The 13261-nt window shown below is 39.0% G+C and overlaps 1 protein-coding gene and 1 pseudogene across 3 annotated transcripts in view; both read right to left on the bottom strand.

Moving 5' to 3' along the window:
• The window catches only part of CORIN (corin, serine peptidase), a 231859-nt gene that overhangs the window by 139685 nt on the left and 78913 nt on the right, over nucleotides 1–13261 (bottom strand). For all 3 annotated transcript variants that reach the window (XM_041723856.1, XM_041723858.1, XM_041723855.1), the window contains exon 5: nucleotides 3203–3384. In XM_041723856.1, the coding sequence (XP_041579790.1) occupies nucleotides 3203–3384 (182 nt within the window). The remainder of the gene's footprint in view (nucleotides 1–3202; nucleotides 3385–13261) is intronic.
• On the bottom strand, nucleotides 11035–11807 carry LOC121472613 (annotated as a pseudogene).

The raw sequence follows: 13261 nt of genomic DNA on the forward strand, positions 1-13261 counted from the left end.
CAACTTTTGTGCTCCAAAGGACACAACCAAGAAAATCCATTTGAAAATCACTTGAAAAGACACCCTGCAGAACAAAAGAAAATATTTGCAAATAATATATCTGATAACGAGCTTGTATCCAGGATGGATTAAGAACTCCTACAATTCAACAATTAAAAGACAAATTACCTAATTTTAAAATAGGCCAAATAGTTGAATTGGTATTGCTAAAAAGACATACAAATGACTAATAAGTTCATGAAATGTTGAATTATCTACATAATTAGTCATTATCAAATTGCAAAACAAAACCACAATGAGATACCACTTCTTACCCACTAGGATGGTTATAATCAAAAAGGATAACAAGTTTTGGTGAGGAAACTGGCACACTTTTATGTTGCTGGTGAGACTGGCATTTCCTCAAAATGTTAAATAGCTATTACCAGTCATAGCAATTCTACTCCAAGGTATATATATACCCAAGGGAATTGAAACATGTTCACATAAAAATTTCACATGAATGTTTATTTTATTGTGGCATCACTCATAATAAACAAAAAATAGAAACGCCTAACTATTCCTCAAATAATGTGTGGATTTTTAAAAGTAGCATATTCATACAAAGGAATAGTAATTGACAATAAAAGTGCATGAAGTACTGATACATACTACAACATGGATAAACCTTGAAAATAGTGTACTAAATGAAAAAAGCAAATCACAAAAGGTTTCATTCTATGATTCCATTTATATGAAATGTCCAAAATAGGCAAATCTATAGAATCTGAATGTAGACTAATGGTTTCCAGAGGCTGGAGGCATTACTGCTAATGGGTATAGGGTTTCTTTTTAGGGTCACAAAACGTTTTGGAATTAGATGACTATGATGGTTGCACAACTCTAGAAGTATACAAAAAAAACCCCAATTAATTATACATTTTAAAAGTGAATATTGTGGTATATGAATTATATATCACTAAAACATATTTTTTAACATAATATGAAGAAAATCATATAATCTCAATAGACATAGAAAATGCATTTGATAAAATTCAAAATCCACTCATGATTTTAAAAACACCTTAGCAAACCAGAAATAGAAAAGACTTCCTTACTCTGACACAGAGTATCAGTAAAAGTCTTTCTGAAAACATTATAATTAAAGGTGAAATAGTTAAACCTTTGTATATGACAAAGAAGAAACAGAAAGTATAATGATTGGAAAGGAGAAAATAAACTGTCATTTGTAGATGACATGCTGTGCACTTAGAAAACCCAAATGAATCTACAGAGAGGTGTAAAAGTTAATGTGATTAGTTGTATACAAACAGAAAAAAACTTTTTAAAAGATTCCACTTACAAATTACATAAAAAATATCAGATATCCACGAATAAATCTAAGGGAGATGTGCAAGATCTTTCCAGTTGAAATTACCAAACATTATTGAGAGAAATTAAATAACTCATTAAAACGCCTTATTAAAGATAACCATAGTACATCATTTTGTTGGGTTGGAAGATTCAATGTTGTAAAGCAATTCTCCCTAATTTGACCTATGGATTTAATCCAATCCCAATTCAAAACAAAAAGCAGGGGTGGAAACTGCAGGGTGATCTGAAAATTTACATAAAATGCTAAGGACCAGAACAGGCAAACAATCTTTAAGAAGCCGAAAGCTGAGGGATTTACACTACTGAATATAAAGACTTATTATAAAACTATAGTAATCCAGATAGAGTGGTATTGGCTTAATTCTATGCCAAATAGAGGGTCTAGAAATAGATGTATATATAATCAATCACTTGATTGATAACAAAAGGGACATTATAGTGCAGAGGGGGAAGATAGTACTCTAAATAAATAAAGGGCAGTGGGTCAATTAAATATATGTACAGAAAAAAGTTAATCCATAGCTCTCACCACACACAAAAATTAATTCCAGAATATGGTAGGTGTAAATGTCAATGCTAAAACAATAAAGGTCCAAGAAGAAAACACAGGAAAAAAAACTCCTATGTTTTGGTGTAAAGATGTCTTAACCAAGACACCAAAAATGAATCACAAAATAAAAGACTGATAAGATGGGCCCATTAAACTTAAGACCTTCTATTCCATAAGAAAGGCAAGCCACAGAATGGGATATCGTCACAATACATGTACCCCCAAAATTGACCTATCTAGAATACATAAAGAACTACAAATCAAGAGCAAAAAGGCAAACTACCCAATCAAAGAATGAATAAAATACTTGTACAAATGCTTCACCAAAATTTTTTGAAAAATTAATCAAACTCATCCGGGAAATCCAACTTAAATCCACAAAAGACTACAATACTATCATCAGAATTGCTAAAATGAAAAGGACTGACAATAACAAGGGTTAGGGAGGGTTTGGAGCAACTGAAGCTTTTACACCACCTAGCTGGTAGGAGGATAAATTGGTACGACCACATTAAAAACAACAACAACAACAACAACAAAAAAAACCTTTTTGCTGTATAAATATATTGACCATGTGCAATCAAAGACATGCACAAGAATAGAAGCGTCACTATTCATAATAGCCAGAAACAACCCAAACGTCCAGCAATAATTGAATAGAAAAATACCTTGGGATACAATCATGTGTTAGGATACTGTACAACCCTGAGAATGAACCCCAAGAGGAAGACATGATGCTGAGTGAGTGAAGCTGGATACGAAAGGAGCCTATCCTGCCCCCTTCCACCGACGTGGAGCTCAGAAGTTGGCAAGCCTAAGATGACACAAGTCGCCTGAGACGGCTTCCCTTAGAAAGAGAGGTTTCTTTTGGAATGATAAGACGACTGGAAGGGGGCTTGAGAGATTTTCTGGGATGCTGGACCTTTTCTGATTTACTTCTTCCACATAACATAACATTTTCAAGTTCCATCCATGTACAAGTACTTCATGCATTTTGCTGCCATAATATTCCACTGTGTGAATATGCCATTTTAAAAAATCCATACATTGGATGAAGAACACTTGGGTTCTTTCCACTTTTTGGTTACTGTAAATATTACCACCATGAACATTCATGTGTAAGTTTTGTGGGATCTATTTCTTGATCTGGGTGCTGGTTATATGGGTCTGATCGCTTTCATAAGACTTATGAAGTGTACGTTATTTGTATACAACCTTGAATGAATGGGACGCCTCCATAAAAACAATTTTTAAATGAAATGAAACACAGGCACCTACATTGCTTTCCTTTTTCTTGTTGAGGTGAGAAGCAAATCCTGCTGGCATTGCTGCTTTCGGTTTGGTTTCTAAACTGGGAGCAGGCGAGGAAATCCGGCCAGGAGGCGTTCACCATCCCCAGGACTGATTCGCAGCCCTCTTTTGCGGCCTCACAGAAGGACCTACAGGGCAGGAGTCCATGGCTAGAAGAAAAAGAAAAGGTGAAAATTAATGTTTTTACAGACTACTTCTTGATATAACAATGAAGTTAAGTTGGCCATCTGTACTGAGGTTATCTTAATTTATCTTAATTTTGACTATGGTCAAAAACTTAAATTTCTACATTAAGTCCTAAAACCAGGATGTCAGCCGCCCTATTATCATGATTCCAGGGGGAATAAGCTAGTTCCATAGCATATCAGCTTACTAGCTCTTGTAAAAGTATTTTACAAGATGATTTTTTTAGTAAACCTATCACCAAAGAAAGCTCTAGTTAATATCAGAGTAAATTAACAGAAATGAAGGTCCCCAAATTGGAAAAGCAGAAGTAGGTCACAAAACAGGTTAATCTCATTTCTTTATCATCCCTTTGAGAAAACAGCATCTCCGAGAGGCAGGTAGAAGGCTGCTCCTTAACCTCCACTGCCTCCCGGGAAAAAAATAGACGAGTGGCAACTCAGTTGTTTATCTACAGTAATAAGGCATCTTTGGCTTTTAAGCAGTTATTTATCTTCTTCGATTTCTCTTTTATCTCTGCAAAATAGAAAAAGGCGAACAACTGCTGTTCACAGGTAGAGTCATGATGCCCTCGGAGCCTGCCTTGATTCACCTGCCATGATATCAAACCGTGCAGGACCAAATGTCCCAGGGCCCGAGGCAGGGACTCGCTGTCCTGCAGTCCCAGCTGGCATTTCCCACGTTGCAGCCACAGAACCCATCATCTCCCACCCTGGCTGGTGATCCAGCAAAGCCACCTTGAACGGTTTTCAGGGGACTGGGAGAGAAAGTACACTTGTTGGTCAAGGCAAAGCACACCCCTCCCGAGTGTAGGGTCACTAGGATGTTGTGCAATCACACCATAGGGATCTGCCACAAACCCCAAGCAATACCTGGTTCAAATCCTCCACTTGAGACAGGCCCAGGAAAGTTCTGGAATGGACTCAAGGTCACACATCTTCTTAATGGTAGAAGCGGGAGGAGAATCCAGGTGTCTGAACTTTTGGTTCGTGTTCGCCCTACCCTTCTCTTGTCTATTTTTATATAAGGACCAAATAATTTGGCTTTAAAAAAAATCCCTTGATTAAAGAAGCACATTAAAATTCCCCACTCCTACTTCTATAGATTGCAGGGACATAATGAGATACGCCAGCCACCAGGTACCACAGCACCCATGGAGTATGTAAAAGAAGCTTTGCAGAGGGGTCTCCTTCTATACACAGATATGGAAAGGGGGTACTCGACAGTTACATTCAGATGCAAATGTTGTTGACCGGCCTCCCAGGAATTTGTCTCAAAACTCAGTGTCTTTTGGAATCCTGACATAATTATCTATCTGCTAAATTTGCTAATGAAGATGTGGAAAGAGAGGTTTTGCATTTAGATTAGGTTTGGGATATAAAATTATGACTTGGTCCAGGCAAGTTTCTTGGTGTGAAGAAGACACCTGACTGCCATCAGGAAATACATGGATATTTATAGGACTAAGAAAGTGTCACTTGAATGACATTTTTAAGTCTTATTCCAGAGGGGCACCTGGGTGGCTCTGTCGGTTAAGTGACCCACTCTTGGTTTTCGCCCAGGTCATGATCTCAGGGTCATAGGATTGAGCCCGACGTCGGGCTTGGTGCTTGCTGGATATGAAGCCTTCTTAGGATTCTCTCTCTGTCCCTCCCCTTCCCCCACCACCCTATCACAATCTCTCTCTCTCTCTCTCTCTCTCTCTCTCTCAATAACAAAAAAAATCTTATCCTGGAGAAGTTAGAGACTACGTTTTCTGAGATAAAATTGAAGGACACAGTTGAGGAATCAGATCATAGGATTCTTATGCAATGGCTTTGCAACACTTTGCTAGGCTCTAAGTGCTTCACATGCATTAACTCATTCATTTCTCATTAAAGCCCTAAGTGATAAGTACCATTACTATCATCCCAAATATACAAAAAAAAAAAAAAAAATCGAAGCACAGGAAAAGTAAGAGACTTGTCCAAGATCGCTGAGGTAGTAAGTGTCAGAACCAGGATTCAAACTCAGCCAGATTGATCCCAGGACCCACTCAGTTAAACATTCCATTCATGTGAATCCAGAGTATGTCTCCAAAGCAGAACTCAAGGTTAGTTCAAAATTTGATACTTCCTATCAGAGATACTGCGGGTTTGGTTCCAGACCACCACAAGAACGTGAATATCACAATAAAGAAAATCAAATCAATTGTTTGGTTCCCCATTGCATATATAAGTTGTGTTAATAATATGCTACAGCTTATTAAATATGCAATAGCATCATGTCTAAAAAAACAATGTACATACCTTAAGACATACTTTATTGCTAAAAAATGCTAATCATCATCTGAGCTTTCAGTGAGTTATAATTTTTTTGCTGGTAGAGGGTCTCGCCTAGATGTTGGTGGCTGCTGACTGCTCGGGGTGGTGTTGCTGAAGGTCGGGGTGGCTGTGGTAATTGCTTAAAATAAGACAACAATGAAGTTTGCTGCTTCCATTGACTCTCCCTTTGGTGACTCTGCACCACAAGTAGATCCCATCCTCAAGAAACCATATTCTTTGCTCATCCATGAGAAGCAACCTCTGATCTGCTCAAGTTTAATCATGAGATTATCGCGGTTTAGGCTCCACTTCTCATTCCAGTTCTCATGTTATTCCTACCACACTTGTAGTTATTCTCTCCATTGAAGTCTTGAAGCCCTCAAAGTCCTCCATGAGGTTTGGAATCAACTTCTTTCAGAATCCTGGTGATGTTAATATTTTGACCTCATCCCATGAATCACAAATGTTCTTCAAGGAATTTGAATGGTTAATCGGCTCCAGAAAGTTTTCAGTTTACTTTGCCCAGATCCATCAAAGGAATCACTACCTATGACAACTATTGTCTTACAAAAGGTATTTCTTAAGCAATACGACTTAAAAGTTAAAATTACTCTTTGATCCATGGGCTGAAAAATGGATGCTGGATCAGCAGGCATGCAAACAACATTAATCTCATTGTCCATCTCCATCAGAGTTCTCGGGTGACCAGGTGCATTGTCAATGAGCAGTAATATTTTGAAAGGAATCTTTTTTTTTTTTTTTCCTGAGCAGTAGATCTGGCTTAAAATATTCAGTAAATCATGATTGTAAATAGATGTTATCTAGGCTTTGTTGTTCCATTTATAGAGCACAAGCAGAAGAGATTTGGCATAATTCTTAAGGGCCCTAGAGATTTTGGAAAGGTATATTAAACATTGGCTTAGACTTACAGTCAACAACTGTATTAGCCCCTAACGGGAGTGTCAGCTTGTCTTTTGAAGCTTTGAAGCCAGGCCTTGACTTCTCTCTAGCTCTGAAAGTCCTAGATGGTGTCTTCTTCCAAGAGGAGGCTGTTTCATCTACATCGAAAATCTGTTGTTCAGTGTAGCCACCTTGATTCGTTATCTTAGCTACATTGGGGTAACTTGCTGCAGCTTCTACATCAGCACTGGCTGCTTCACCTTGCATTTTTACATTTAGAGATGGCTTCTTTTCTTAAACCTCTGATAGCTTCAAACTTTTCTTCTGCATGTTTTCCTCTCAGTCTTCACAGAATTGAAGAGAATTAGGGCCTAGCTTTAGGCTTTAGGATTAGGCTTTGGCTTAGGGGGATGTTGTGGCTGGTTTGATTTTCTATCCAGACCACTCAAACTGTCTCCATATCAACAACAAGGCTGTTCTGCTTTATTATCATTCATGTGCTCTCTGGAATAGCATTTTTAATTTCCTTAGATCTTTTCCTTTGCATTCACAATTTTGAGTGTTTGGCACAAGAGGCCTAGCTCTTGGCCTATCTTAGCTTTTGACACACCTTCCTTACTAAGCTTAATCATTTCTAGTTTTGATTTAAGGTGAGAAACATGTGCCTCTTCCTTTCACCTGAACACTTAGAGGCCCTTATAGGGTTATTAATTGGCCTAATTTTAGTATTTTTGTGTCTCAGGGAATAGAGGGGACTGAGGATAAGGAGGCTGATGGCCAGGGGAACACACAGCCCTTACTGATTAAGTTCACCCTCTTATATGACTGCAGCTCATAGCACTCCAAAACAACAACAGTATATCAAACATCCCTGATGACAGATTATCATAACAAATATAATACAGATGAACAGGTTTGAAATACTGCAAGAACCACCAATGTGACACAGAGATATGACATGAGTAAATGCTGTTGGCAAAAATGGCACTGATAGACTTGCTTGACACAGGGTGGCCACAGACCTCCAATCTGTAAAAACTGCAACACCTGTGAAGCACAATAAATAAAGTGCAATTAAACAAGGCATGCCTGTATGCACTTTCCCTAGTGGACCAACCATATACACAGGGCTGTGTTCTCCCTTCATTCCACAAACTTGTTAACCTGCAATGAATCCTTAGTTGCCAAAGGGGCTAAGGAACATCAGGGAAGAGTGAAGTCATTTCTCCTTCTTTCCCACGCGTGAGACAGCCCATAGTAAAGCTACCAGCAAGCTGGGTTTCTCTTCAGCATTCTTCCTTTGCCTTCTAATCCCTGACCTTGGTCCCAGTTTCTGACACCATCCTGGCCACCCCCACTGCAGCACCCCACTTAGACGGCCACCTCCTCCAGAGCATTACTGGCTCGGAGACATTTTCCTCCCTTCCTATAATCAAAACTACATTCCCCAAGTGATCAGAACCCAATTAGGCTGCCAAAGAAGAAGAAAGATGAAAATAACAGAGAGTAATTCATAATAACAGATGGACACTTAGCCCTCCCCAAGGCTTTACATCATTAGAATAAGATTGTTTGCTGGAGCGAAGGAATGTCTAATTGATGGAATGCCAGGTGCCATTTATAGGGGAAACATTCGTCCAGCATAGTGGGGGTGGGGGGAAAGATCCCTGAGAAGCTGTCTAACACACAGAGCCCAATTCTCCAAAGAAGTTTCTGGACCTTTCCTCACTTCTGAATCCATATATTTTTGGATGACTCCACATCTTTTCTCAGAATCTTCTATAACAAGAGCAATAAAGTTTTACACAAGTGCCCAGCAGACTATTTTCATGTTCTAAAGCTGAATCTTATCTCAGAAACGGACTGTTAGCTGACTCTTACCATGATCATCTTCTGCAGGAAAGCCTAAGTCTACCACCATTCTAAAGCTTCCATATGCCCGTGAGGACACTGTGTGATCTTGGGCCAATAGTTCATTCCCACTAAAACTCACACTTTCCTCATTTGAAAAGGGAGAGGTTTGAAGGAGCTGACTTTCTGTGGTCCAATTTTTATCGCTAACATTCTGTAAATCAAAACTCATTCTTTAACACAATACTTCTCAGAGGAGCAGTGATAATCCGACCAGCTTTGCTAAATTTCAGAAGGTAACAGGCATTTTTTTCTTGAGATTTGTTCTGAGAATATATAGAGACATTAAAACACCATTAGGCCTTCCATTCTAAAAATAGGGCGTAAGAAAAATGTCCAGAGTGTTTCCAAATAGCTCTCTTAAGAGGTGTAACCATCCGAGACCCATAAGCTTCAAATTGCTGGACCAGGACATGTGAAATAGTGATAGAGTATTTATAACAAGCAGCCCTTTCAAACAGTGAGCAAAACGAGGAGCCATTTGTTCTTGCTTCGCATGAAATCCAACTGCCAATGAGGGGTTGAAGTATTTGGCTTTTCATCACATGGAGCAGTGTGGTGAGACAGACCATGCTATTTTGGAACGTGAGTGTCTATATCCAAGCAGCAAGCTGACTGACATCTGAAAACAGTGCTCCGTACAGGGAGAGAGTTGAATTTGGCTATCAGAATCTTATTTTAGAACTGGTGATTATTTTAAATTGATGTGTGAAGTGCATTTGGTGGTGTGCAGAAATCCCTAACGCGTTTCAACTAAAGTTCAAGCAGAAAACTGTTACATCATCTCTGTAAATTATTTGTTGAAACAAATACATATAAATAAATATATAAATAATACTACTATATAGTGAAAGTGAGGCTTCTATGGTATTTTCACTGGGAAGGACATTCTAAAATAATTAACAAAAAAAAGTGGTAGATTTTACCTATATAATTTTTTTAAAAAATTTTAAATTTAAATTCAATTTAGTTAACATAGAGTGTATTATTAGTTTCAGGGGTAGAATTTCGTGATTCGTCATTTGCACCGAACACCCAGTGCTCATCACATCAACGTGCCCTTCTTAATGGCCCCTACTCAATTACCCCTTCCCCCTACCCACCTTCCCTCCAGCAACCCTCAGTTTGTTTCCTACAGTTAAGAGTCTCTCATGATTTGTCTCCTTCTCTGTATCTTATTTTATTTTTCCTTCCCTTTCCCTATGTTCCTCTGTTTCATTTCTTAAATTCCACATATGAGCGAAAGAAATCATATTGTATTTGTCTTTCTCTGATGGACTTATTTTGATTAGCATAAAACACTCTAGTTCCACTCTAGTTCACACTCTAGTTCCATCCACATCACTGCAAATGGCAAGATTTCACTCTTTTTATAGCTGAGTAATATTCCACTATATATATGTACATAATCTTTAGCAAATTTATCTACCAAAATTGTTTGCTTTGTTTACAAAAAAATTACAGGTTTTTGTTTTCTTTACTGTGCCCTTTGACCAACATCTTCCTATTTCTCCCCAAATTTATATATGTTTTCTGCAAAAAAAAAGTTCCAATAAAGATATAATGTTAATTACTGAACAAGCTGTGGCCACAAAGGAGGCTTATACAGCTATGGATTTTTAAATTTACAAATCACTCTTTCTAATTTTTTACTTTGACCTACCTTTTTACTTAGAGACAAGTTATAAAAACATTACAGAAAGTTTCCATATATCCTCCATCTAGACTCCCCCAAGGCAAACATCTTATGTAACTACAGTATAATTATCAGAACTAGAACATTAATATTGGTACAATACCTTAACAAAGAACTCTATCCAAATATACCCAGGATCTCCATTCAGGATCTCACATCGCATTTAGTTGTCACTTTTTATTTTTGGCAAATAAACTCATTTTTGAATATATTAGAAGAGCTTGGGATTTAAAATTCTTTTACCATTAAAAAAAAGTCTCTGTGGCCGGCAGACTCTAAGATGGTCCCAATGATACCCACCTCCTGATATTCATGCCCTGTGTAAGCCCCTTCCTCCCCTTGAGTGTTGGTCAGCGTAACTTGCTTGCAACCAATACAAAATGATGGGATGTCATTTCCATCATTAGGATACATAAGATTATGACTTCTCTATTGCTAGTAGACTCTTTCCCTTACTGGATTTGATGAAGCAAGTTGCCATATTGCAGAGCTCACATGGCTTAAGAGTAGTGTCTGGTCAATAGTCAGCTAGAAACAGACCCTCGGTCCAACAACTCCTGAGGACCTAAAATTCCTCCAATATGATTCAGATAAGACCCCAGTCCTGGCTTATATCTTGATTGTAGCCATATGACAGACCCTAAAGCAGAGGACCCACATAAGTCATTCCCGGATTGCAGATCCTCAGAAACTATGGGATAATAGATGTGTACTGTTTGCTTTATTTATCTATTTATTTATTTTAATCATGCTGCATTATCTTTAATTAAGTATAAAGACTTCCAATCATGTCATCTAGAGACCCTTTACCCACTGCTCTGTTTGGCCACCAGTCTCTTGTCTCTCTCTTCTGCAATGGTGAGGCAGATATTCTCTCCACAGGGAAGAGAAATCCATGGTTTGTTGCCTTTGCCAACAACAAACATGTCAGAGAGCCAGGTGGCAAGGCTATTACCATTGGCATCTTTCATGTGAACTACATCAAAAGAACCAGGGTGTCTCTCTGTTGGTAATCACATCAGTTTTCCCAGGTTAGCCCCTTTGGTCATCATACACAGATTAACCAGTGTCAAATTTGATGAAACCAGTAACTTTTGCAGTCTCCAAATCGGTCTGAATGGTGTCATTCACTTTGATGAGGGGATCAGGATAGGAGATGACATGAGCATCACGGGTCACCAGATGAGGAATCCCTCCTTCCCCAAGATCTTGCTCACTTTGCACAACCTATACTTGGCCCCCTTGGGTGTAGTCCAATGAACAGCAAAGGAACCCTGAGTGTCACAGATCAGATGGGAATTCTCCCCAGTTTCACCAATGCTGATATAACCTACTCTGCTGGGTAGGTTTGGACCTTGCCATCAATCTTAATAAAATGCCGTATATGGATCTTCTTTACTTCATTTCCTATTAGGGCATACTTAGGTCTGTTCCTTAAGAAAATGATGAGAGGAAGACATTCTTTCAGTTCAAGGAGACCAGGAGACGACAAGGAGCAAGCACACCCCGTCAGTTTATCCAGGATCCAATGCTTTGGAACTGCTACATGCTTCAGATGCTTCTTGGGACCATGAGCCATGGCTCTGCTAGGCACAAATAGAGCTAGATGTGCATTGTTGTAAGCTGCTAAATTCGTGGTAATTTGTCACACACTAGTGGGTAACTAATATATTTTTCTTTGATATATTACTGGGTCAGACACATGCAACTGAATTAGATGTGGTCATTGATGAGACTCATATAATAATTTTTAAAAAAACATATTCCGAAATTTTCTTTGTTAGGCTGAGCTATTCGTAGACAATGCTCACAAAGTCATAGTCACAGGCAGCTCCCAGAGCTGCAGACCTTAGTCATGAAAAGAATGTTAATGCTGGAAAGGTCTTGCAAGATAACTGACTCCTATTTCCTCCTGGGGAAACCGAAGCCTAAAAAGGAGATCTCATAGTTGGATATCATGACTCCAGCCCAGGGCTCCAAAATGCATCACCTAGCTGGCCTCTTTTCATAAACATGAGCCACAGGTAACACAGGAATAAGTCCACAACTGACACAAGAGCATGATTTCATCACCACTGCTGGAAAACACAAAAATAAGAGACGCCTTGTTTTCTCTTTGATGGATCAGCAGCATCAATTTCCTATGCCAGCACATTCTGTTGGCCTCAAGAGACCTCATAAGAGATGTGGTTTGGATGGGGTATGACAGTAAGAAAGGCATTTCCTGGTTCCCAGCTTCACCAGACATGAAGATAGAAAAGCGTACAAGAGAATATTTGTATGTCATTGTCCCGCATCAGAAGAGAAATAATAGGATATGTTAGGGTATTTTTGGTCACACTGGCCTGAAGCTCTTTAAAAACAAGGACTATATCTGTCTGATTTTTCATTTGTAATAGCCACGGTTCCATCAGGAAAGAAATGACCTGCTGAAGTAGGATCACTGCAGAGCGTTTAATGAAAAGGCCACTTAGCAAACGTACTGGCCGGGTTTAGCAAAACCAACAAGGAGTAGTGCAGTATTCTGGGACAAGTTCTGTTAGCATCTCAATCTTAAGGAGCAGTTATTGGAATTTAGAGAAAGCCATATGGAGAAGGCTGGTAGGAGCCACAGCCTCTCCTGGTGGGATGCAGCAACCCATGCAATCTGGGAAAGAAAGAAGTAGGGGATGACTACATAACCTCTCTTCCCATACTCTGACGTCATGTTGGTGGCTCCCATTGGCTGAGCCCCACAGGAAGGTAGAAAGTAGCCATTATTGAGAACCCCCCCCCCCGCCCCCGCCCCCGCCCCGTGGAGAAGAGGGTGGTGGGGGATGGTGGGAAGTGGATATGGAAAAGTAAATGAGAAATAACCAGCATATTGCTGTGTGTTCTGGATCTAGTGAGAGCTCAACAATTACTTGTCAAGGGATAAAACACAGTGCTGTGGGAGTAGATTGTAAGAGTAAGAGTGTTATAACACAGAAATCAGCAAATACTACAAATGATTGATTTGTTTCGGTTTGGTTTGGTTTTTATTTTTCAGGCAGT

This window comes from Vulpes lagopus, chromosome 12, assembly GCF_018345385.1.
Source record: "Vulpes lagopus strain Blue_001 chromosome 12, ASM1834538v1, whole genome shotgun sequence".
Classification (NCBI taxonomy): Eukaryota; Metazoa; Chordata; class Mammalia; order Carnivora; family Canidae; genus Vulpes; species Vulpes lagopus.